This window comes from Artemia franciscana, chromosome 3 (genome assembly GCF_032884065.1).
Source record: "Artemia franciscana chromosome 3, ASM3288406v1, whole genome shotgun sequence".
NCBI classification, from domain to species: Eukaryota; Metazoa; Arthropoda; class Branchiopoda; order Anostraca; family Artemiidae; genus Artemia; species Artemia franciscana.
This window is the reverse complement of record NC_088865.1, coordinates 25129166-25155704: the sequence shown is the minus strand read 5'-3', so window position 1 is coordinate 25155704 and position 26539 is coordinate 25129166. Positions and strand designations below refer to the sequence as shown.

The window sequence follows — 26539 nt, the reverse complement described above, 5'->3', positions numbered from 1 at the left end:
AATTAGTGATTTTCTAGGGTGGGATGGGTAGCAATGGATATTCTAGGAAGGGCCCTAGCTTCATTTATTACTACATCAAAAACTATTATTAAGCATACTGATACTAATGCAAGCAGCTCAGCACAGTACCAAGACACCTGATGCTGACATGGCTGTGCGTACTCCTCCTCCGCTCATATCTGTTCATAAGCAACACTCTTTATTTCCTCCCCAGAACACCCAATTTACTCCGAACTTTTCTTACCCCCCCCCCCCCCCAAAAAAAAACCTTTCAGAGACAAGCTGCTTTTTGTTTGGGCTCGTATAAATGGTCAAAGAGTACTTGTTCTACAATGTATCATCCTTCATTTGTAGATTCTTAACTTCTTTTTTCATTATAACCTACTTTGAAAATGTGGGATCGAACCATATTTGCCCTGCAGCTTGTTGTTCGATATATTCGTGCAGGACATACGATTTAGAAAATTTGGAAATGTTAGAATGGATACTATAAAACAATATTAATATTTTTATTGTATTTATATTTTAATTGTTATATTTAATTTAATTATATAAAAACCCTGTTTTGAACATGTGGGATCGAACCATATTTTCTGTGCAGCTTGTTGTTCGATATATTCGTGCAGAAAATACAATTTTGAAAATTTGAAAGTGTGAAAATGGATACTATAAAATTACATTTATATTTTTTATTATATTTTTGTTATATTTATATTTTATTTTATATTTAATTTATTATATTTACTTAAATTATATAAAAACCCTATCTCGAAAATGTGGGATCGAACCAAATTTTTTGTGCAGCTTGTTGTTCAATATATTCGTGCAGAACATACAATTTTGAAAATTTTTACAATGTAAAAATGGATACTAAAATTATATTTATATTTTTTATTATATATTTTTTTATATTTATATTTTATACTTAACTTGTTATATATACTGTAATTATATAAAAATCCTATTTTGAAAATGTAGGATCGAACCATATTTTTCGCACAGCTTGTGGTCGATGTTAGTCGAACAAGTACATAAAACTCTCCTTAGACATTTTCCCTAGGAGAGTCTTCCTCAACCTTTCGAAGCGCCGAAAGTTTCAGAGCCATGCTTGACCAATGTCATCACCGTGGCTTCCAATATTATAGTATTAGTTTGAAGACTTATCTTTCTATTCCTCCAAACTTTTTTCAACTGGCAGAAAATACACAATGGCTAGGCTATTCTTCTTTTTACATCTTCACCGCGCACACTATCTTTACTAAACAAGAGCTAAGAGCTCATATGGCACTTGTGACGAGGTCGGAAGAGCCGAGAGCTCATATGGTACGAGGTCGGAAGAGCCAAGAGCTCATTTGGACGAGGTCGGAAGAGCCGAGAGCTCATATGGTACGAGGTCGGAAGAGCCAAGAGCTCATTTGGCACTTGTGAGAAGGTCAGAACCTAAAGTTAAACTTTATAGCACAAGATCCTTCTAAATATCAAATTTCATTAAGATCTGGTCACCCTTTCGTAAGTTACAAATACCTCAATTTTCAAAATTACCTCCCCCCTCCCAATTCCACCAAAGAGAGCAGATCCGGTCCAGTTATGTCAGTCACGTATCTTAGACAGGTTTCTATTCTTCCCATCCAGTTTCATCCTGATCTCACCGCTTTAAGTATTTTCTAAGATTTCCGGTCCCCCCAACTGCCCCCCCCCCAATTACGTTTGATCCGGTTGAGATTTAAAATAAGATATCAGAGTTACGAGGTCCTTCTAAATTTGAAGTTTCATGAAGATCCAATCACTCCTTCGTAAGTTAAAAATACGTTATTTTTCTTATTTTTCAGAATTACCCCCCCCCCCCCCGCAATTGAGCGGATCCGTTCCAATTATGTAAATTACGTATGCAAGACTTTTGCTTATTTTTCCAACCAAGTTTCATCCCAATCCCTCCAATCTAAGCGTTTCCCATCATTTTAGGTCTCCCCACCCCAAACTTCCCCCAATGTCACCAGATCCGGTCAGGATTTAAAATAAGAGCTTTGAGCCACGATATCCTTCTAAAAATCAAATTTCATGGAGATCCAATCACCCGTTCGTAAGTTAAAAATACCTCATTTTTTCTAATTTTTCAGAATTAACCCCCCCCCCCCCCCCAACTACCCAAAAGAGAGCGGATCCGTTCCGTTTATGTCAATCATCTATCTAGGACTTGTGTTTATTTTTCCCACCATGTTTCATCCCGATCCCTCCACTCTAAGTGTTTTCCAAGTTTTAGGTTCCCCCTCCCAACTCCCCGCCCCCATCACAAGATCTGGTCGGGATTTAAAATAAGAGCTCTAAGACACGATATCCTTCTAAACATCAAATTTCATTGAGATCCGATCACCCGTTCGCAAGTTGAAAATACCTCATTTTTCTAATTTTTAAGACTTACTCCCCCCCCCCAACTACCCCAAAGAGAACAAATAAGTTCCGATTATGTCAATCATGTATCTAGGACTTGCGCTTATTTTTCCCATCAAGTTTCATCCCGATCCCTCTACTCTAAGTTTTTTCCAAGATTTTAGGTTTCCCCCCTCCAACTCCCCCCAATGTCATCAGACCCAGTCGGGATTTAAAATTAGAGCTCTGAGACACAATATCATTCCAAACATCAAATTTCATTAAGATCCAATCACCCGCTCATAAGTTAAAAATACTTCATTTTTTCTATTTTTCCGAATTAACCGACCCCTACTCCCCCCCCCAGATGGTCAAATCGGGAAAACGACTATTTCTAATTTAATCTGGTCCGGTCCCTGATACGCTTGCCAAATTTCATCGTCCTAGCTTACCTGGAAGTGCCTAAAGTAGCAAAACCGGGACTTTAGGTTTTCCCCCTCCGACTCCCCCCAATGTCATCAGATCCGGTCGGGATTTAAAATAAGAGCTCTAAGACACAATATCATTCCAAACATGAAATTTCATTAAGATCCAAATACCCGCTGATAAGTTAAAAATACTTCATTTTTTCTATTTTTTGCGAATTAACCGGGCCCCCACTCCCCCCCAGATGGTCAAATCGGGAAAACGACTATTTCTAATTTAATCTGGTGCGGTCCCTGATACGCTTGCCAAATTTCATCGTCCTAGCTTACCTGGAAGTGCCTAAAGTAGCAAAACCGGGACAGACCGACAGACCGACAGACCGACAAACAGACAGACCGACAGAATTGGCGACTGCTATATGTCACTTGGTTAATACCAAGTGCCATAAAAATCTACCCAGGTAGGTGAAGTTACTAGTTGTTAGTATTGAGCGATATCTTAATTTAACGGTATATCGATATATCAATTTTTTTACTTCCGATATTCGATATATCAATATTTCTGAACAATTTTTTGCTCAGATTAACTTTAGTGTTCGGAAAAATTAAATATTATTATAGTCAGTCGAATGAATACATTATTAGTCAGTGGATTGTAACCATTATTCTTCTTCTCGGTCAACCCAAAAAAAATTTTCTACGTTGGATATTTTCTGGACATTCTGTTGGATATTTTCAGGACATTCACCGGTAGATACCAGCAAAAGTCGGAATAGTATTGTTTTCGATATCGATATCTAGGTTTTAATATACGATATCGATATTTGGTGCGATATATAGATATTATTATGTAATATCGCCTAACACTACTAACGATCGATTTTCTTGCTACCTAACATCACCTTTTCGTCATAATTTATTTCTAGTCTAAGCAACTTAGTCTTCTTAACATTATCTTTTCAAAGCAAGTTTTGCATCCTCGACTGTCAAAATCTCACAAATTTATTCATTTCGCCAACATTTTCATCTAGGAAACTTGCATCATCAGTATAATCTAGGCTTAGGAGACTTATACCTTTCCTTTCGATACCATGTTCTCAAATAGCCTTTGCTTCGTTCTTTAGGACGAATTCCATCGAGAAAATACATAAAAACGGGTATAGAACAATTCTGATTCCACACTGATTCTACTACTAACTTAACTTCCTTTCCTTAACCGCATCAATATTATTCTCGCACATAGTACTAAAAACTTTAATTATACTTGAAGAGAAAAATGAATTATTAGGTTAAAGGAACAAGAAAGAGCGGTGCTCAAATTGAGCAAGAACTTGATATATTTTACACTTATTTCCACGGCACTTCCAGCACAAGCTTTTATTTATTACTGAAACTTTAACTAAAGTGGCGATATCACTTCCAAAAGTAGTAACATCATAACCAAAAATAAATAATATCAAACAGCCTCCGAGCCTCCTTGATTTTTTTCTCTTAATTGGTAAGTCTACGTGTAGAACTATTCGTACATGATCCACTATTCAGAAGTGCCTTGATTTTAAAGTATCCATATTTGAACTAAAAGGACAGCATTTGATCAACTTGTGGATTTCAAACAAATCTAAGTGATTCTTGCTCATGCTGATCCCTGAAACCCAAAAGGCTGAATATTATTCTTACCTCCTTTTATTCGAACACACGACAAAAGCGAAGACAGTAAATAAAACGAATACGACCAACACGGCGATAGCAATTATAGAACCAATGACCATACTGCTGTGGCCTTGAACAACTGGCCCCACTTCGGGCCATTCTGAAATAGAAATTTAAAATTGAGTGTTTTATAAGATTATTGAGAAATTTCAATCATCGCTCTAACTACTAAAAAGTTCACATGAACTAATATGAATCGCCTGGCCCAGAAAGACCAGGAGTGGTCCGTGGCGAGCCGTTTTTGGCCACTTAAAGGCATGGTCAAATATAATTTGTTAAACCTATTGTAAAGCAGCAAAAACTAATGTACAAAGTAAAAACTTAATCTCAACTTAAAAAAAGATTCTCCTGCAGTACTACCTGTTTATAAAAATGACAAAAGAGATCCTGTCCCTCCTTTTGCAAGGACCAGGTTAGAGATCTTCCTCAGATTGTCCTCATGGAAATAGATCTTTGAAAATTCCTGAACTTGCCCCTCCCTTAGGCCCGCGATGCTTAACGCACTTACTCTGACAGAACCAGGTTCTTCACTCGGACAACATTTGAGGAATAACACCAGCACACACCCATTCATAAAATCTGCCTCAGCAACAAGATCAAATACATCCTCTTCTGTAGGATACCCTAGATGGTAACTGCTTTTCCTAGGTCGTTCAGCGGACTTCGAAAAAGAGAAAAACTTCACTCGGACAATATCTGAGAAATAACCCAATCCTATACCACTTCAATAAGATCCGCCTTAGCAGCAAGATCAAATACATCCTCTTCTATAGGATACCCTAGATGGTAACTACTTTTCCTAGTTCGTTCAGCGGATTTTAATGGGTTCTGAAAAAGAGAAACTTCACTCAGACAACATCTGAGAAATAGCTCCATCCTACACCACTTTAATATTTCCGCCTCAGCAACAACATCAAATACATTCTCTTCTGTAGGATAATCTAGATGGTAATTGCTTTTCCTAGGTTGTTTAGTGGACTTGTGGTTTATGAAAAAGATAAAAAAAAACGGTGACTTCTAGTGGTTGTAGCATTTTACTACTATGTGGGTGATGGTAAAGAAGGACAATTCCAATATCCTTTACAATGTTCACAGCAATTAGGTAAATATGAACCTCGTGAGCATCCAGGATCAGCATTTTTTTTTTTTTTTTTTTTTTTTTTTATTTTTTTTTTTTCAGGACAGGTACTTGAATGCTATACAAAATACTGCAAGGAATCACACAATAATTCTACTCCAGGAGCCAGCTCATTGAAACCCCCACTTAGGACATGAAGCTGGAACTTCTTTCTTGGAAAGACAAAATAAAGTGGTAAGAAATTTCTGCTTGTAGCAGCAAGTTGGAATAATTGTACTGGAGCACCACTTTCTGTTGAAACTACTTTATCCACAGTTATCCTACCTTTCTTCGCAAGGACTCTAGGAGGCCTGTAAACTGGGAGTTGGTTGGCTAAAAGAAACAGGATTTAACTCACATTCAAAAGTGGATCAGGAAATCCACCATGTTAGATTCAGTGCTAGCCAAGTCTACCACTACAGTGTTAAATTCACGGTCCAGTATGGACAGTGAGTAGATAGATTAACTGGATAGATTCACTATCCAGTATACATCCAGTATGGACCACTACCTCCTACTATGTATATAATCTTTTTTAATTTTTGATTTTATTTTATATCTCAAACTATCATAGAAATGTAAGATAATATTAAAAGAAGGGAATAAAGAAAAAACCATAAAAAACAGTAATTAATTTAAAAGTTCGAGGGGAAGAATGGTTCTTTAGAGGGGAAATATTTAAGGACACAAATCGAAGTACAGAACAAATCAAATCTTTCAGCGTCCTTACTTATAAATATTTGTTTAAAAGAGAAAAATATGTGTTGTCATTTGCGGTGAACTAATCTTCATTTTCTTCTTCTTTTATATCGAATACTCCACTAGTTTTGCATTATTTCCTTTTCTTTTTTTGTTTTTCATTATATAACTTATTCCATAACCAGTTTCTGGTTAATCATACAGCCCAACCAATCTTTGTTTCCTGTTTTTCTTCCTTCTTTTACAGTGGAAGTGTCACTAGCACTGCCTTTTTTAATAGGTTTTTTTTTTTATGATCTATTTCAGCGTCTCAAAAGATCTTTCTGTTAGAGAAATAAGAAATTCGAGGGAATATTACGACTTTTTCAAATCCTCAAGCCTCGTGTCATTAAGGACTACCACAATATACATACGTCCTCTTCCACATGAAACAGTTACATCACTGGGTAACGTAAGACTTTCTGTTAGCGTTAGAAAAGAGACATGGGTCTATTTACAGATTTTAGGTTTTTTTGTGATTCACCTTGAAAGGTTATTTAAGTATATTCTTCATTCCTGATTATTTTAGAAAAATTAGAAGTCCATTTACTGTCACCGTCTTATGAGAGTACAACCATAAAGCCAATTTCCTGTAACCAGTATAGAAGTATCAGAGTAAAACAGTTAATAACATAATGAATTTACTGAAACACTAATATGTTGAAACACAAAAAGACTGATCACCAATCAGCACTAAGCTTTAAAGCCACATAAAAAAAAATAGGTCGATATCAGCTGAATGTAGTGGAGGGGCAGAGAAATGGAAGGCATACTGAGCAGCAAATTATATCAAAAGATGGTTTTGTAACAACAATTTACATACATAAAATCAATATGATTCACCCAAAACCAAACGATTGACGTGGGGTGAATCAGGTAAATCATATATACAAATAAAGTCATTTAAATTCACTATAATAAGAAACAAAGAAAGAAAGAAAAGAGAAAAAGAAAAAAAATTGTAAAATACACAACTAAATGCAGTACGATTTAGGTATACGTTGTGGGGTCACACTTACCAACCAACAAAATTTTCAACTTTATTTAAATCGAATTTATTATTTTCCTTTAAAATTATTAGAATTTTCTATTTTCTTCATTTCATTTCCTAAATTATTCTATAATTTTAAACCCATCGTAATAAAAGAAAACAAAAAAAAATAGCTAAAAGCTGTAAACTAAAATTATTCTTACCTTCAATAACGTTAAGATATGCTGCCTTTGTAGAAGAGCCAAGCGTATTGCCAGCAATGCAAGTATACCATCCAGCGTCCTCTAGCGTGGCGTTCCTTATTACGAGTTCCTCAGGATCGCTTGATTCACTCTGCAATTTCGTTATTTTTTTTTAGTTTACTAACCATACACAGGCATATTTACTATGGGTTTAGATGAATGTTCATAGAGGGACAACTTTCGCTCGCTACGGTAATTTAGTTGCCGACTTTCAGGGAAACTTATGTATTATACCAAACACAGTCGAGAAGTAGCTCTCTTAGACGTGCGAAAACCGGCTTTTTCCTGTCTGTATTTAGAGACAAATAGTTTACGCTCAGTTGAAAAACTACGATGTAGGTATATTGTAATCAAATATTAAATATATAGAGATGATACTTTGGTTAGGTTAGGCATTTAATATAATGCGTTCTTGGCGGCCTTCTTTCCATAATTCTTTGTCGTAGTTTCCACAATTTGTCTCTGAAGTATTATTTGTTCATCATATTTTGGTATATTTCAATATGATTGGCCTCACTTCACTTCTCGAGTGTGTTTGGTATAACAGAGAAGTACCCTTTCAGGAATTTTAGTTATTTGTCAAGCAATTTATTGGATCGACAAATTTCTTCGGGCAACTAGACAATTTTTTTTATACAGGAGCAATAGCCATGTTTTATTTATTTTTTTTTCTGAAGCAATAAAAAAAAGCAATGGAAAAGACAATCGATTCGATGTTATCATAACGGCAATTGAAATTATTTATTGATGCAATGCACGAGTATTGTTTTTTGCAGTAATTTTTTCGTGTGAACCTAGAGTTTCAAGAAGCGTAATGAAAACTGAATCTGATGTCTCCATATCAGCCGCTGCCTTAAAAGACAGGCTATCAGATTATTTTGGAGTGTTAAAGACCTTTTTAAGCCATTTTTTTTAGTGAGGCCTGGATCAGAACTTGTCATAGGCCTAAAGTTGTTTTCCAATGGTTGACTAAAAATCTCATATGAATGATCTAAATTACGATGGTTTGGCCCACTTTCATAGCCATATTCCAATATATGTGCTAACCAAAACTACTGATAAAGCGATGGTGATACATAATACTTTTATGAAGAGGCCAGTGCAGAAAAGCCCGACTACCATCGGGCCAAGAATTTCGGAACTCTTATTATTTATTTGAAAAACTTAACGAGTCAGAGCTGCCACAACTAAAATTAGGGCTACCCCTCCGCCCTAAACCCTTTAAATGGCTTGATTGCCATTCGCACATTACTTAAAAACGATGTGTATTTTGAACAGTGCGGTATTTATTTCTTAGAACATCAAAAACAAAAACCTAACAAAAATCATGATGATAATCAAAATTATAGGGAAGAGCTAATAAAATTAAGAGAATTTTTAATAAGCAATTCTTTCAGGTAAGCAATTTGTAATAGTTTGTCACTATAAATTATCAGGTGGATTGGGAAGGAGATTTTGATTCTTATGAATCGAAAATCTGTTTAATTGTTAGTCTTCTAAAGTTTTGAAACCTTCCTGGCACCCATCCGATATATAGTCTTGTCTTAATCCACCATTTAATTATAAGAACCTTTTCATATAGACTTGTTTGTAAATAAATACATATCAACGTCAGAGACAGCTCTAACGCTGCCTAAGTAAAGAACCATAGGCTTTCGACTTTTTTTTTGGGGGGGGGGGCTTCTGTATACAAAGGAACTTTAGGAACTTCTGGTCATAGGAACTTTAAAATCGCTAATTAAATTTGAAATTTAAGCTTCGTGTCTTTTTGAAATTCAAAAGCCCCCCCCCTCAAAAACTCAAATAGTTCAAACTCAAAACGAGCATAAATTACTATGAATAAATACATGAAACCCAAAATGAGCAGAAATTCAATTAAGAATAGCATGACATGTAAAGATAATAAGTAGTTCAATGGATATACCCTAAAATAAACAGAAACTTATATGTGTGATCAAGTCGAACTTGAAACGAACAAAAATTAGCTGCCGTCCCTCTAAACCTTCTAAATGCTCGAGCGTCATTTGTAATCTGCTGAAAACGAGGTACATTTTAATGGTTTTTCTTTTATCATTGTAACACTGAAAAGTCAAAAATTTCTGAGACTTCCAGAAATTAACAGTATTAAATTTCAAGCAATCAATCTATTTCCATTATTTGATTATTTAAAATCGTATCATTTCCATTTTAGCCAAAATACACTATAAACCTTTTCAGTTACTAACACCCTCCAAATAAAAATATAGGGTCTCCTTAGCCCAGGCAATGATCCTTGAAAGTTTCATGCCGATCCGGAAAAAAAGTTCTTCTTTTTGGGTTCACAAGTTTGAGGTGGTCTCACACCCTAAGACTAAAAAATTTTCTTGTATATTATGATTCATTTACCCAGGGACATTCGGTTTTAACTTTCAAGCCGTTCAGAAAAATGTTTATTAACCCTTATTAGGCCCCCAAATTTAGGCTAATATTTTTCTTCTTTTTTTTTCAGGATACACTTGACACAAGTACAAGTTTCAAGCCGATTGAAAAAGTATAACAGTGCCAGTTTTTGGGGGTTCGTGATCCCAATCTAGTTTTTTGCATGAGGGTTCCCCTTGTCTATGAGCTTTCGGGTACAAGTTTACACACTTCCGGTAAAAAAAATGAGCCTGGGAACAAATTTGTTCGGCGGAACAATTTTTTTTTCTTGTACACTTGGGTTTTCAGCCGATCAAAAAAATAACTTGGCCTTTTTTGGGGTCCACGTCGATGTCCCCAAATCAAATAAACTTTTTACGCATCAGTATCCCCTTGGCCCAGGGACATACCGTTTTAAGATTCAAACAGTTAAAAAAAAAATGATTATTGGCGCTTTTTAGGTTCTTAATCAGTCCCCGTAGTGAGACGAACTAATATTTTGTTGTCTTTTCTTTTTTCATTAGGCTCTCAAAAAACCAAAAAGGAAATCAGGGAATGGGAACGGGCTTGTTAACCTTCAGTCACTTTAATGTCTTGAAAACATCATTTGAACTTCCAATTTGCAATCAAGTGAACCCCCTCCAAAGTTTTTAAGACAATCGCTTCCATACAAAATGGTTGGGGAAAAAGAAGGAAATAGGACATGGTAGGCAACCGGCTTTTTGCTAAAGGTAACGTAAGAGCGATGCCTTTATTATCAAGTTACACCAAAAACGATATATTCACTCCCAATTAAAAAGAAAGACCTTTAGGAAAAAGAACAAAATTGAAACCCCGAAATAGTTATTTCGAATGTAGAATACAATATATCATAATTCTAGACAGTTGTGAATACAAAAGAAGCTGTTCTTCGGTGATTTGCTTTTATGACACACAAAAAGAGTGCATGAGCGCCAAGAAATGCTAAAAAGTGTAAAAGAGAGATTATGAGTTTATGATTCCCAAAGTTAGACTCCTGCAAGAAATGGTAGAAAAATTGTCGGACGGAAGTCTTTAAAATTCTTAGAATTTTGAATTTCTAGAAGGTGGTCTTCAAATAAAGACAAATGAGGCAACGAAAAGTTTAAAAAAAACCTCAGAGGGTTCAAAAACAAACATTTTTTGAACGTCACGTAGACGTGAACAAGAGCTCGGGAATTAAATCCTTGACAGGTGAAGGGAGAATCAGTTACTATTCCTACGCAAGGGAGAGAAATCGAAAAGACAAAAAATGATAAGTTTTTAAGCAAACATACATTATTTTTTTGAGGGGAAATTTTATTGTCTCCCCTGTGTTCACACAGGAAGATATGTAAGTAACATCAATATACATACGGAAACCCAAGCACAAAAACATACTTATTCAAATCCTGAAAATATCACTGTTCACGTGAGAAGCTTTTATTTTCTGGGGTTTGACAATACAATTTGCAGTTTATTTTTTCCTTTGGCTTTGTTTCAGTGATTCTTATATATATTTTTTTATCGTTTATTTTTTTCAATTTGGAAGATGTGTAATCAGCTTTAGAATCTAAGATGATTCATTTAGTGCTCATGCACATACAAAAAGAAGCAGCATAAGACCACAATTCATTGTTATTAACTATAAATAACCCCAACAAACGAGCATGCTTAATTTCGAGTAAAAATTTCAGATAGCTATCGTATAATAATAACCTATCTCATCGCTCAAAAGGCGGGGTTTTAGACACATGATAAATGGATAGGAATTAATAAATGACACGAAGAAGAACATTTCTAATCACGAAATATAATATGAGATCTCGAATGTGTTTCTCATTGGGAAAAAAAAAATCCAAGACCTGTATAATTATTTCTAGATTTCCGACCAAGGGCGAGATAATTGGAACCTATTCAGAGAATTGAGTTATATTGGAGAGCCATATAGATGTCCACCTAATACAGCTTACTAATAATAGACTTGATTCGCTTTTGGAGGGTGGAGACGGGTTTGATTCTCATGTGAAATTTTTTTTCTTTGGTACTTGTCTGTTATAGCGCCTGTGTATATAGAAGCTAAGCAGAACCGGTTTCTTCGTTATTTTCTTTCAGCTTAGCATGAAACAAACAAAGAAAAAAGCCAGAATGGATAGGAAATATATAATTTTGGCTATATATTCAAACAGTAGGGGGGTGGGGTAATGTATTTGGACCGTGTACAGTTAGAAAACAATTCTTACTTCATAACATGCAGAACAGTTGTACCCAACACATTTTGCATACAGACCCGCAATACTTTACCCCTCATACCAACCCCCCTAAAGTGCAAATATATAGCCAAAATTTATTAATAAAGCATTGTATTTTCATCATATTTTGTGATATCTCATTAGGAATGAGCGTCAGAGAAGCAGGTTTTACTTTCTACTTAGCTTCTATATACATAGGCGCAATAACAGACAAATACCGTTTCTTTTATACATTTTCCTATTTTGCTCGTATCATATACACTCTCCCCCTAAATAAATTCCAACATACATGTTTTTCTTGACATATTTCCCATTTTAAAATAATTATCAAGGTCAGCACACTTTCCTCTATTGAAAGCTCTGGTGTTTGAAAACTCAAGAGAAAGAAGCCAGTCTGGCCACCACTAATCTGTGTCAGCCAGGGGACAACGACATAGATGAAAACCAAGTCCAACTTATGCTTCAATGAAATTTTTTTGTGACTTAACAAAAATGGGTGGGAGCCTAGCGTAGCCTGTCAGGAAAGCAATTTCCCCACTTTCTTCCCCTTTCCACGACGACAGGAAACCAAATCAAGGCCGAAGAACAATACTGGGTGGCGAATATGGCTCTTATAGAATCTTCGATGAAAGGTTGGCACCCATCCAGTAATTTATACCACATTGGGTTTCAGCACCCCTCTCGGACTTTCAGTCAACTGTTGTCAAAACATTTGGGTTCTATTAGAAATAGATAATGCTGCCTAGTATATATATATGTATATATATATATATATATATATATATATATATATATATATATATATATATATATATATATATATATATATATATATATATATATATATATATATATATATATATATATATATATGCTAAGAATCATATAACCAAATATCGAGGTAATCAACATTAGCAAGCTTAGAAATGTCGTTTCTTACTTAGTGAGAAGGGGTACCATTGCCAAATTTATCTCACAGGAGTTCATTTACCTAAACTAATATAAGCAAAACAATAGTTCCTAATAAGATTTTTTTTATCTCAAATTTTGTAATTTTGAGAGAGAACAATAAGTTTTCAAAAGGTAGCGAGAGGTGGGAGCCCTAAACTAACCTTCACACCATTCACTAAACTAACCACATTCACCATGTAATATTGGGTTTCTGCAATTTCTTTACCCCCTCACCCCTTCATGAAGATCCAAAACATTGGGATATGAAGATCACAATCCACCAATATAAAATTCAGGTTGACCAGGTCCAATAATTGGTTGGGGATCCCTCGTAGATGGTCAAAACTAGATATTTATTAATGTTGTCTACTAGCTTTCGTATCCTATGCAACAAGAGTTCTGAATAATTCTTTCTTGATGTTCCTGATTTGATGTGGATTCTACCAGATGAAGATATTCCTTTTCAGGAAAAATTTGGGTTTTTATTGATTTGTTTTTTAGGTTTCTATGAATATATGATGAATAAGGATGCTGCTAAGTCTTGTTTAGATTGAGAAGGTATTAATAATAGAATGCTAGCCGCTCATTTTATGACTAAGTACTACAGGTTATCAGGCATAGTATGCCCCTGTAGGCCGACTGACGGAGATAGCGGTGACTCCGAAGAATTTTACTTACAGCTACAGAACAAATAGAAAGAGCCAGGTAAAAAAAAATGTCGTTTTTAATAGGAGATTCTAGCACCCAGGGCGGTAGAAATAGGCATAGATGGTATCGTAGCCTAGGTAAATTTGGTCTAGGAAAAGAAAACAGTAATGGCAAAAGACTGCTGCAATTTTGTAGGTTTAACAATCTAGTTATAACCAATACAGTACTTGGTCATAAAGTGGCCCATAAGTTAACATGGTATTCACATGATGGTAAGACAGCTAACCTTATTAAGCTATTGTAAACCGAAGACTGGCAGGATCAATAGAAGATACTAGGGCATATAGGAGTGCTGTTATTGATGTTTAAAGTGAAGATTACCTTCTAGTAGTGTCTAGGGTTAATTGAAAGCTGAAATTTACGAAGGATAACTACCTTCCGGGAAGCTATGACGCTGGTAGACCCTGGGATGAGAATTTGAGAATAACTTTCCAGGAACAGTTTAATACTTAACTGGAGTTTATAATTTGACAATGCCGAAGATGGATGGAATTGTTATAGGGAAATAGTTTGTGAACTTGTTGATGGGAAGGGAATGATTAGGGAAGAAAATTAGAAACGCAGCTAGGGATATCAGTGAAAATGCTTTATGTTTAATAGAGGTGGAGGGGCTTGTACAAGAATGCCTGAGGAATAGATCATATGGAAATAAGAGTAATGTAAAGAAATTGGAGCAATCATTAACATATGAACTAAGGAGGTGTGAAGTGAAAGACATGGATAAAATTGCCGAAGTTCTGGAAGATGCAGCTAGACGGCATAATAGTAAAATATTTTACTGGCCTGTTAACAAATTGAGAGGGGATAGTCAATCTGGACTTCTCCCAGTTAATGGTAGGAACAAGACGACAATTAGTGATAATGATAGAGGTAAAGAGAGATGGGCAGAACATCTTGAAAAGGTGCTAAACCATGATAAAGTTATAAAAAATAGAGAGGAGAATAAGCTTGTGACACCTTCGATGTTCAGGGAGATATATTTTTTGGCGTAGAATTAGAGACTGTACTAAAAGGATTAAAAAATAATAAGGTCACAGGTGTTGATAGTGTGGTAAATGAGTTTGTTGAATATGGTGATTATGAGGTTAGAAATAAATCACTGAAGATTATGACTATGATTTTTTTTTTTTTAAGGGGAAGTACGTACCGATTTCAAGAAAAACCTTAAATAAACCCCTGTAAAAGAAAGGTGACAAGAGTGAGTGTGGTAATTATAGAGGCATTTGCCTGGATTCTGTAGGTAGCAGATTACTTAGTATGATGATACTTTTTAGACTTAGAGATGCTGTAAACAAAGTTTAAGAGAAGAACAGTGCGGTTTTAGGAAGGATAGAGGATGTGTCGAACAAAATTTCATTCTTAAATTGATAATTGAGAAGTGCCTGAGTCATCAAACGCCTTCAGTCCTCAGTTTTATAGATTATGAGAAAACGTTTGAGTCAGCTGATCGAAGAGCTTCAGCAAAGGTTTTATCCTTGCATGGTATACCGGACAAATACATTAAATTGATTAGTGCTGTGTACGAGAATAACAATGTTGCGATTAAGCTAGGAAACGAGGTCGGTAGCTGGTTTCGTATTAAATCAAGTGTTAAGCAGGGTTGCGTTCTATCCCCATTTATATGGATCATTTTGATGGACTTTGTCTTAAGGAGCACAGCAAAGACAATAGGAGGGCACGGAATAAATCGGGAGGTAAAACTTTCCTGGACTTTGATTATGCTGATGATTTAAGCCTAGATGAAAGTGTTAGATTAGAACTATCTTTATTGACTACTAATTACAAAAACTATAAATACACACAACCGCCCTGGGGAAGGCTCAAAGAGCCTGATGTTGGACGGCTGCAATCCTCTGATTCTCAACCTAATTTAATAAGAAAAAAAAACAGAAACTAAAAAAAAAAACGGAAACTAAAGAAGGACAAAACACTCTCACTCAATTACTCCTTAATACCAGAATATAAATAAATAAAGGCTAACAATAATTAAAAAAAAGAAGAAAAAGAAAAAAAAGAATTATCTCCCCACTTCCAATAAATGTTTTTTTTTAAATTTACTTTAAACGACCCATTATGTTCCGCCTCCCTAATGCCAGCTGGGATATCATTCCAAATAGCCGGAGCTAAATACCTAATTCCGAAAGCTGCACGTGTGGTGTCTCGGTACTCAACAATAAAATTATCTGCCTCTCTAGTTCTATACCCATGGAGTGAACGATTTACTCGAAAAAAACTGGTAAAAACTGGAGGACATACATCATTGCAACATCGATACGCAAAAACAGCAGCTTGATAATCTCGAATCTGACCAATGTTAAGCACTCGTAATTTAGCAAAATGATTGAACTTTTAAAGGTTTTGCGGCTTCAGGGTGCAAGAATAGGTTTAAAATTAATGTTAAGAAGATTTAGTCGCTAAGGCTAGGAATAAGTGAAGATGAAAAGGTGACGTTGGGTAACGAGAGGATCGATCAAGTGGACAGCTTCACTTAGCTAGGTAATATGATTTAGTACAGACGGTGGGTGTAGTGAAGATGCTAAAAGTGGAATAGCCAAGGCCAAGGGTGTTTTTTCGAAGTTGAAAAAAGTTTGGAAGAATAGGAAGATAGGCCCGCGAACCAAGATTAGAATATTGGAAGCTGCAGTAATGACAGTGGTCAAGTACAGTTTTGAAACATGGGCGCTCCGAAAACTGCAGCAAGATTTACTCCATGTTTGCCAGAGAAATAGCCTACGGATTGTTATAGGTACCCGACTGACTGATCGTATCTCAATCAATAGGCTGTGCAAAATTTGGTTCAATCCTGCTTTCTAGGGCTATAATGAGAGAAAAATTGAGATGGCTAGGGCACGTTCTGCGGATGAAGGATGACAGATTGTCAAAGACCGTCCTTTTTGGCCAAATGTCTTGGACTAAACGAAAAACAGGTCATCCTCAGTTGGGATGGGAGTATGTCATAATCAAAGATTTAAAGCAAATGAAAACTTCCTGTGAGGGTGTAAAGAGGGAGGTTTTGAATAAATTGAGATGGAAGAAGAGTGTGCGTAGCTGTGTTGAGCTCAGGTGGCTTGGTGCTTTAGTGAGTCTCTAGTAGAAGTAGTAGTAGTTTTTAGTATATATTTTAGTATATATGAGTTTTCAGTAGTTGCAATTTCAATGCCATAACTTTTATTCCGATTTGAGGTTATCTTTGACATTTTCCAGGCTCTTAATTGCATCTCAAGAAAAATCACTATTAAAAATTTCTATACAGTTGAGTCTGGATAAAATTTACTATTCTGAGCACTTTCAAATTGAAAATTATATATATATATATATATATATATATATATATATATATATATATATATATATATATATATATATATATATATATATATATATATATATATATATATATATATATATATATATATATATATATCAAAACCAAGGTCGCAATTTGAACTATTCGTAATCGAGTAATTACAAACCCTTTAAATCAAAAGCTTCTCTTTTTTATTCCTAAGACCCATTAGCCAGTAGTCCACAGGAAAGATCGCAGACTCCTTTTTAGAATTACAATTTTCATCTAAATCATTTTATTGAACTGAAGCGAGTAAGGTGTCATTCATTTTTTTTTTTTTTTTTTTTTTTTTTTTTTTTAAGAAAATGCAACAACTATAATTTTCTGCCATTAACAGTTCTTGTATGGTTGCGATCAATTACGTTTTTATCCAGAAGAGGAATCTATATAAGCATCGAGTAGCATTCCGATTAATAAGTACACTATCATTGCAATATAATAACTGAAATTATATCAACTATACGTAGAGACTTACAAATCAAAAATAATTATCACCGGTATACATAGATTTAAAAGCAAGGGGTCAGGAATTACCGGTTTATTACAGCGCTCAAGCCATTAGGCAAAATAACATATGAACATGAAATTCAGTTGAAATTAAGCCGAGTATCATCGTATCTAAAATGATAGTCACAGTTCAGTTTTGTACCATTGATGGCTAGGATAGGAGGAGAAATACATATCGTCACGCCCAAGACTAAGGCTTCGGCTGACATGTTCTTTTTTGGTATTTATGTATTATAGCAACGATACCTTTGTTTCTGATCTGAGTAAAACCGATTTCTCTGTCTGCAGTGGAAGATAATTAGCTTAGTCTCAGTAAGATAAAGTAGGGTACTATGTAGGTATATATATTTTAATTAGATATTAAATATACAGAGTTGGTTAGGTTAAGTATTCAATATAATATGTTTTGGACGGCCTGCTTTCCGTAAATCTCTGTTGTAGTTTCCATAAGTTTACTATCAAAGTTTTATATTTTCTTTATCATATTTTGGTATATTTCGTTAGGATCAACCTAACTTCACTTCTTGGGTGTGATCGCTATAACACCTGAGTACCATTTTTTCTAAAAAAAAGGGGGAAAAAATGAGAGAGACTCGTGTTTGCGCAGATATATATATATATATATATATATATATATATATATATATATATATATATATATATATATATATATATATATATATATATATATATATATATATATATATATATATATATATATATATATATATATATATATGCATATATATAGGGAGATTGGGGGAGGGGGAGAAATTGGATTTTGGAAATTTGGAAAAGTGATGTTATTTAGAAGAAAACAAGAGCTAAGAGCTCATATGGCACTTGTGGCGAGAAGAGCTAAGAGCCAAGAGATCATATGGTATGAGCTCTAACTAAATTTTATTAATCAATAGATTGATTTAAAAATGAAAATAAGAGGCTTAATGCCGGTCAGGATTTAAAATAAGAGCTCCGAGTCACGATGTCCTTCTAAATATCAAAATTCATTAAGATCCGATCACCCACTCGTAAGTTATAACTACCTAATTTTTTCTAATTTTTCCTCTCCCTTTAGCAGCCCAGATGGTCGAATCTGGGAAAACGACTTTATCAAGTCAAATTTTGCAGCTGCCTGACACGCCTACCAATTTTCATCGTCCTAGCACGTCCAGAAGCACCAAACTCGCCAAATCACTGAACCCCTCCCCCCAACTCCTCCAAAGAGAGCGAATCCAGTACGATTCTGTCACTCACGTATCAAGGATATTTGTTTATACTATCCACCGAGCTTCATCCCGATTCCTCCACTCCAAGTGTTTTTCCAAGACTTCCCCCTCCAACTCCCCCCAATGTAAAAAGATCTGGTCGGAATTTGAAATAAGAGCTCTGAGACATGGGTTCCTTCTAAAAATCAAATTTCATTAAGATCCGATCATCTATTCATAAGATAAAAATACCCCAATTTTCACGTTTTCCGAGAATTCCGGTTTCCCCCTCCAACTCCCCCCAATGTCACAGGATCTGGTCAGAATTTAAAATTAGAACTTTAAAGCACAAGATCCTTCTAAATATCAAATTTCATTAAGATTTGGTCACCCTTTCGTAAGTTACAAATACCTCAATTTTCAAAATTACCCTCCCCCCAATTCCACCAAAGAGAGCAGATCCGGTCCGGTTATGTCACTCACGTATCTTAGACAGGTTTCTATTCCTCCCATCCAGTTTCATCCTGATCTCACCGCTTTAAGTATTTTCTAAGATTTCCGGTCACCCCCCCCCCCCCAACTGCCCCCCCAATTACGCTTGATCCGGTTGAGATTTGAAATAAGAGATTTGAGTTACGAGGATCTTCTAAATATGAAGTTTCATGAAGATCCGATCACTCCTTCGTAAGTTAAAAATAAGTAATTTTTTCTTATTTTTCAGAATTACCCCCCCCCCCCAATAGAGCGGATCCTTTCCAATTATTTAAATCACGTATGTAAGACTTCTGCTTATTTTTCCCAGCAATTTTCATCCCGATCCCTCCAATCTATGCGTTTTCATGATTTTAGGTTCCCCCACCCCAAACTTCCCCCAATGTCACCAGATCCGGTCAGCATTTAAAATAAGAGTTCTGAGACACGATATCCTTCTAAATATCAAATTTCATTGAGATCCGATCACCCGTTCGTAAGTTAAAAATACCTCCCCAGTCAAATTTGCTCCCCAGTCAAATTAAACGTGAGATGCAGACTCTGGGGTTCTGGGTAGAACAATATATGAACAGCTCAGTTGCCACATTGATTACTCTAAGACAAAATGATCACAGAGAAGAGGTAAAGAACATGTATTGCTAACGTTTATTATAATTTGGGCCTACCAATCTTCTAGTGGGGTATGCGTTCATAACTGTTGGTGCCAACAATAGCGTCAAGCCTAAAGGTAAAATCTGACATCACAGTTCTTTGACAATTGGCAAAACTGTTTTCTAAGCAATTCCCAAAGAATGGACAATTGCTTGAAGTCACTGATGTCTTTTTTTTTTCTTTTTTTTTATTTTTATTTTTAAAGAAAGCACGAAGCTCTCCAAACACCCTTTGTTCTTTCCCAAGAATTAAAAACTAAGCTTTTCAGCACTAATAAACAGCGAAGTTGAAGCTTAAGAGAAACAAAAATTATTCTCTCGAAGATTACAAATGATATACCTACAAAATTACTAGACTAACTCGTAATATTTTCCGATATATGTAGAATTCTCACAATTAGCGCTTTACTGAAAACGCAAAATAACTCCAAAAAGAGGATGTTCCCTTAGGAGCAAAAATTATATAAGTTCAATATATTGAAGCTTCTTCAACGTCAAATTTTGATCTTTCAAGTCTACATGACCCTGCTGATCTAAGAATACGTTAGCAAACGGTCTTTGGCAATTATCTTAGAAGTGTGAAAATGTCAGGTACAAACTTCAGGCGCGGCTGCGACAATATGATTAAGTACATTCCACCAATATGATTAATTGCTTCGATTAAGCAAGCGTTATCTCACACGGCATAAATTCTATATAAGACTGGGAAACGTTAAAAATCCACTCCAGGTTTCCATTCACTATATTCTAACGTACAGGCATTATGGCGAGAAAGCTTTTTTTTAGTAATCTAAGATACAACAGACACAGTTTTGATACACAAATTTCGGCTTTTCAATTATTTATGTATAAGGAAAATGGAGATACAAGTTACAAAAGAAAGAAAAAGATTATTAGTGAACATGCCGATGTCAGACCTTAGCGAAAAGCTCATGCATCCAGCCTTTGAGACACAAATCAATGGTGTTTTTTTTGTTTTTTTTGCTTTTTTTTAGGTACTCTAGTTTTTAACAAGACGGTATAACAGTATTTTCAACAGCCAGTTGCATTTGTGACCATGAGAGAAGAAAAAATATTTAGAGGGGCTTTTTCACCTTTTATGCTGATTTGGGTTTCAATATTTTTTACTTTTTTTCATTTTATAAATACCTATATAGAAGCTCAAACCAACCAAAACTGCAAAAAAAACAAAAAACAAAAGACAATTAAATGATAGGTTTTTATGCTTGTCATAAGCAGAATAACAGAGGAACATAATATAAATCAAAACTAGAATACATGAAAAAAAACTATCTGTGTTCAATAACCCAAATAAGTTGGACCCCTGCTTTGGAGCTAATATTTAAAACGTGCAAGAAATCGGTAAATCACAAGAATATATTCCGGAGTTCTACAGTGAACAAAGTAAAGAATAATACACTAATAAGTGTGATAACTATGGTTAGTCTCTGAAGAAAAAAGACTCAGCACTATCTAGCATTTTCTAGTAAAATGTTAAAGCTCTGTTTGTTTATAATGTTACTACTTACTGTTTATAATCTCACGCTTTTCATGTGGGGAAAGCTGTAGGTAGGAAACTTTATTAAAAATAGTAGTATTCATTTTTAAGTACTATATTAATGATCCAAATATCGGATTCTCTTCTTTTTTTTTCTTTTTTTTTGAGAAAAGGGCCTAGCTTAATATTAGTAGCAAAATATGTCATTGATTGTTCTTATTTTTCATTTATTCATTCAAATTTTACTTCATTTTTTTTTTCTTTTAATGGAAATGGCTATAATTTCTGCCCGTTTGAAACAAAAAAGAAAACATGTTTGATTATTTGACGACAACTATTTACATTAGTTGGTAGATTACAAGCAGATGAAAAAAAGGATCAATTTTTCACACTATAAATTCACCACTAGCCTGTCACAACATTAAGAACCATGGGGAGAAACTGACAAGCAAAATGACAATAGGTTTTTTAGAATTCAGAGATGATTTATGAAAATAAAAGAAGATGTCACCACTATTAAAATCTACGAGTTGATTCAACCCAAGTATGTAATAATTATTCAATCCAAGTTCAAATTAAAATCATTTTGTACTGACAGTCAACTCGAGAGGTCATTCAAACTCCTCCAGGCTGTACAGTAGTAATGTTTCTTAATATTATTGGTAATATTTCTTGTTATATAATCCAAACAGTAATTGTATGGCCTTTTTTGTTAACCGTTAGGAAAATGGCTCAAATAAACAACATACGAAGGTACAAAAAAATATGAGTTTAGTTTTATTGTGGTTCTTGTATTTGTTTTTGTTTCATTTTTTTACTGTATGTTTAGTTTCTGCTAAGGATATTTTTGGTTCATTTACGCTTGTTCTTTATATATTATCATTTCTTTTTTCTAATAGAACGTAACATTTCAAGCAGATTATGAATGTGGGGAACACATGAAGACTAAGTTATCCAATAGGAAGTACAACTCTTGCAGTCACCTTAACTTGCGATAATCCATTTTTATGCATTTTGACTAATTTTAAGACTAAAGATGTTATTTCAATTTACTGTGTCACTCCTTGTAAATTCAAAAAGAATAAAGCATCATTTAATTATAGATTAGAAAAGTCAAACACTGAAAAAAGTAATAACAAAATCGAATCATAAATAATATTTGACGCATTTCTGATCCATTTATTCGGCACATCTTCATTAGTTAGAACCAGCCAGGAAGGGAGATATGCACAATAAGCGCAATGCTTTCGACCCTGTTGCTCAAGAATGAGCATTAACTTGCTAAAGCCTTCCTAATCATTTATTTATAATTCATCCAGTAGGTCGTCTTTTAGTCTGGAGGGAATAGCAGGGTATATTTGAAATTGGCAAGAATCGGAACTTAAATAGGTCTTTGACAAAAAAAAGCACTAAACACCATTTATTCTTGCCTAGGAAAATTTTAAAGTTGTCTTGAAGGAATTCAGAAAAAAATTGAATATTTAGGGCATGATTATTTTATTTTAACTGTACACAAAACTTCGAAAATTCAGCCAGTAATGTAATTTGTAACAATGAATTACTCGCATATCGTACTATTAAAAATAAACATTAATTTTATCATATAAAAATCACACTGTTAGGACGACTGTAGGAAAGCATTATTATAAGAATTGCGAAAAGCTTAGGACCAAAACACAAATATTTAGAAATGCTATTACCTCCGAACATACCGAAAACTAAAAAACAATTTTCTTTTTTTGCAACTAAGAAAAAGTGAAATTTATTAAGGACAGAAATGAAAGTGTGGGACAGACCTAAGATAATAGTTGTCCTCGAATAGGTAGGAAATATCACGACTGCCCCTGGAAAATAGTTTCCAGTTTTTAGAAATTTCAGAGATTAAAGCGCTTTTTTTTATAATTTCTAGCTCGACTAGATTATCCTCTACTGCTTGAGGTAACTTTTCATAATAATATTCAAGTTATACGATATAGAGGCACGATATAACTAAGACCAGACTCTCTTCAATTTGCTATTTATTTCTCAGTCAAAAGATATTTCTATTAAAGACAAGGTAGATTCTAGTCATAAAGACTTCAGTTTACACTTACTGAAATAAAAGACAATAAATATTGTTAAAAAAAACATAGCCTAACTGCAATTAATGGACAGGATGCTCAGACAACCAAGCAAAAATAAAAACAAGAGCTAAGAGCTCATGTGGCACTTGTGACGAGGAAAGAAGAGCTAAGAGCCAAGAGATCATATGGTATGAGCTCTAACAAAATTCTATGAATCAATAGATTGATTTAAAAAGGAAAATAAGAGGCTTAATGCCGGTCAGGATTTAAAATAAGAGCTCTGAGTCACGATGTCCTTCTAAATATCAAAATTCATTAAGATCCGATCGCCCACTCGTAAGTTATAAATACCTAATTTTTTCTAATTTTTCTTCTCCCTTTAGCCCCCCAGATGGTCGAATCTGGGAAAACGACTTTATCAAGTCAAATTGTGCAGCTCCCTGACACTCCTACCAATTTTCATCGTCCTAGCACGTCCAGAAGCACCAAACTCGCCAAATCACTGAGCCCCTCCCCCCAACTCCTCCAAAGAGAGTGAATCCAGTACGATTCTGTCAATCACGTATCAAGGACATTTGTTTATTCTATCCACCAAGCTTCGTCCCGATTCCTCCACTCCAAGTGTTTTTCCAAGATTTCCCCCTCCAACTCCCCCAATGTCAAAAGATCTGGTCGGGATTTGAAATAAGAGCTCTGAGACATGAATTCCTTCTAAAAATCAAATTTCATTAAGATCCGATCATCTATTCGTAAGATAAAAATACCCCAATTTTCACGTTTTCCAAGAATTCCGGTTTCCCCCTACAACTCCCTCCAATGTCACAGGATCTGGTCGGAATTTAAAATTAGAACTTTAAAGCACAAGATCCTTCTAAATATCAAATTTCATTAAGATCTAGTCACCCTTTCGTAAGTTACAAATACCTCAATTTTCAAAATTACCCCCCCCCCCAATTCCACCAAAGAGAGCAGATTCGGTCCGGTTATGTCAGTCACGTATCTTAGACAGGTTTCTATTCTTCCCATCCAGTTTCATCCTGATCTCACCGCTTTAAGTATTTTCTAAGATTTCCAGTCCCCCAACTGCCCCCCCCCCAATTACGCTTGATCCGGTTGAGATTTAAAATAAGAGATCTGAGTTACGAGGTCCTTCTAAATATGAAGTTTCATGAAGATCCGATCACTCCTTCGTAAGTTAAAAATACGTAATTTTTTCTTATTTTTCAGAATTAACCCCCCGCCCAATAGAGCGGATCCGTTCCAATTATAAAAATCACGCATGTAAGACTTATGCTTATTTTTCCCACCAAGTTTCATCCCGATCCCTCCAATCTAAGCGTTTTCCATGATTTTAGGTTCCCCCACCCCAAACTTCCCCCAATGTCACCAGATCCGGCCAGGATTTAAAATAAGAGCTTTGAGACACGATATCCTTCTAAATATCAAATTTCATTGAGATCCGATCACCCGTTCGTAAGTTAAAAATACCTCATTTTTTCTAATTTTTCAGAATTAACCCCTCCCCCAACTACTCCAAAGAGAGCGGAACCGCTCCAGTTATGTCAATCATGTATCTAGGACTTGCTTATTTTTCCCACCAAGTTTCATCCCGGTCCCTCCACTCTAAGTGTTTTCCAGGTTTTAGGTTTCCCCCTCCCAACCCCCCCCCCCCCCCCAATGTCACCAAATTCGGTCGGAATTTAAAAAAAGAGCTCTGAGACACGATATCCTTCTAAACATCAAATTTCATTGAGATCCGATCACCCGTTTGTAAGTTAAAAATACCTAATTTTTTCTAATTTTTCATAATTACCCCCCCCCCCAACTACCCCAAAGAGAGCAGATCCGTTCCGATGATGTCAATCATGTATCTGGAACTTGTGCTTATTTTTCCCATCAACAAGTCCATTCAGTCCCTTACAGGGGAAATAGCTACGCTAAAAAAGGATGCCTCCGATCGAGATATAAAAATTGGCCAACTGGAAAAGGAGTTGGAGGATCAAAAATTAAGGTGTGATCAACTGGAGAATCAGGTACTGGAAAGTGATGTCAAGGACCGCAAATTAAATTTGTTAATTCATGGCATGCCTACTGAGCGGCCGTCTCAAACAGTTGAAGAAAATGTGAAAAATTTTGTATCTGATACAATGGAGATAAGCGACCCCATTCAGATTACGAAGTGCTACCGTATGCTTGGTGGTTCCGTTAACGTTACTAATCGAAGGCCTCGTCCGGCACCTATATTTATCTCGGTTGTAAACGAACAGAACATTCAGAGGATTCTCAACTCAGTTCGTAAATTGAAGGGGAGCGGCATTCGTGTGTGCACGGATCTTCCCCCCAAGCTAAACGCTATTCGAAATGAACTTCTTGCGAAAGCAAAGGATTTACGTGAATCAGATTCCGCAAAGTTTACGCGTGTTAAACAGAAGGGCTCGAAGCTTTGGCTTGAATCCAAATCCACGGCCTCGTCACCCTGGGAAAGAGTGATGGACTAGTTATTGCTGTCCCTTTGTGATTATTATTAGTATTGTGATAGACATTTTGATTGATTTTCTTGCCACTTCTGTCACAGTGTTGTGTACATGTTGGGTTCTACAACCTCGTTTTTTGCGTATGATCTTTTTTTTAGTTTTCTAGTGTTAGTAGGTCTAGTGAAAAAAATCAGGTTTCGAGGTCTTGTTTGTTCTCTGCCACTTTTTTACCCGATTTGCCTGATTAGTGGTGCGGTGCCATTTCCACTTTTTCGTCGTGCCTGCCTGGGACATAAGGTAAAGATGAAATTTATATATAGCACGTGAGTAGTGGGGAGTCTGGGGGAGGATTGGGGAGCCGCCTCGATGATCAGCTTGATCTAAAAAATATTTATTATGATTTTTCCCC

The 26539-nt window shown here is 35.3% G+C and overlaps 1 protein-coding gene across 1 annotated transcript in view; it reads right to left on the bottom strand.

Annotated features, from left to right (window-relative positions):
* The window catches only part of LOC136025071 (fibroblast growth factor receptor 3-like), a gene marked incomplete in the record, with an annotated part of 144394 nt that overhangs the window by 20643 nt on the left and 97212 nt on the right, over positions 1-26539 (bottom strand). Inside the window, 2 exon segments of the mRNA XM_065700770.1 lie at positions 4470-4602; positions 7552-7681. Of these exon segments, the coding sequence (XP_065556842.1) occupies positions 4470-4602; positions 7552-7681 (263 nt within the window).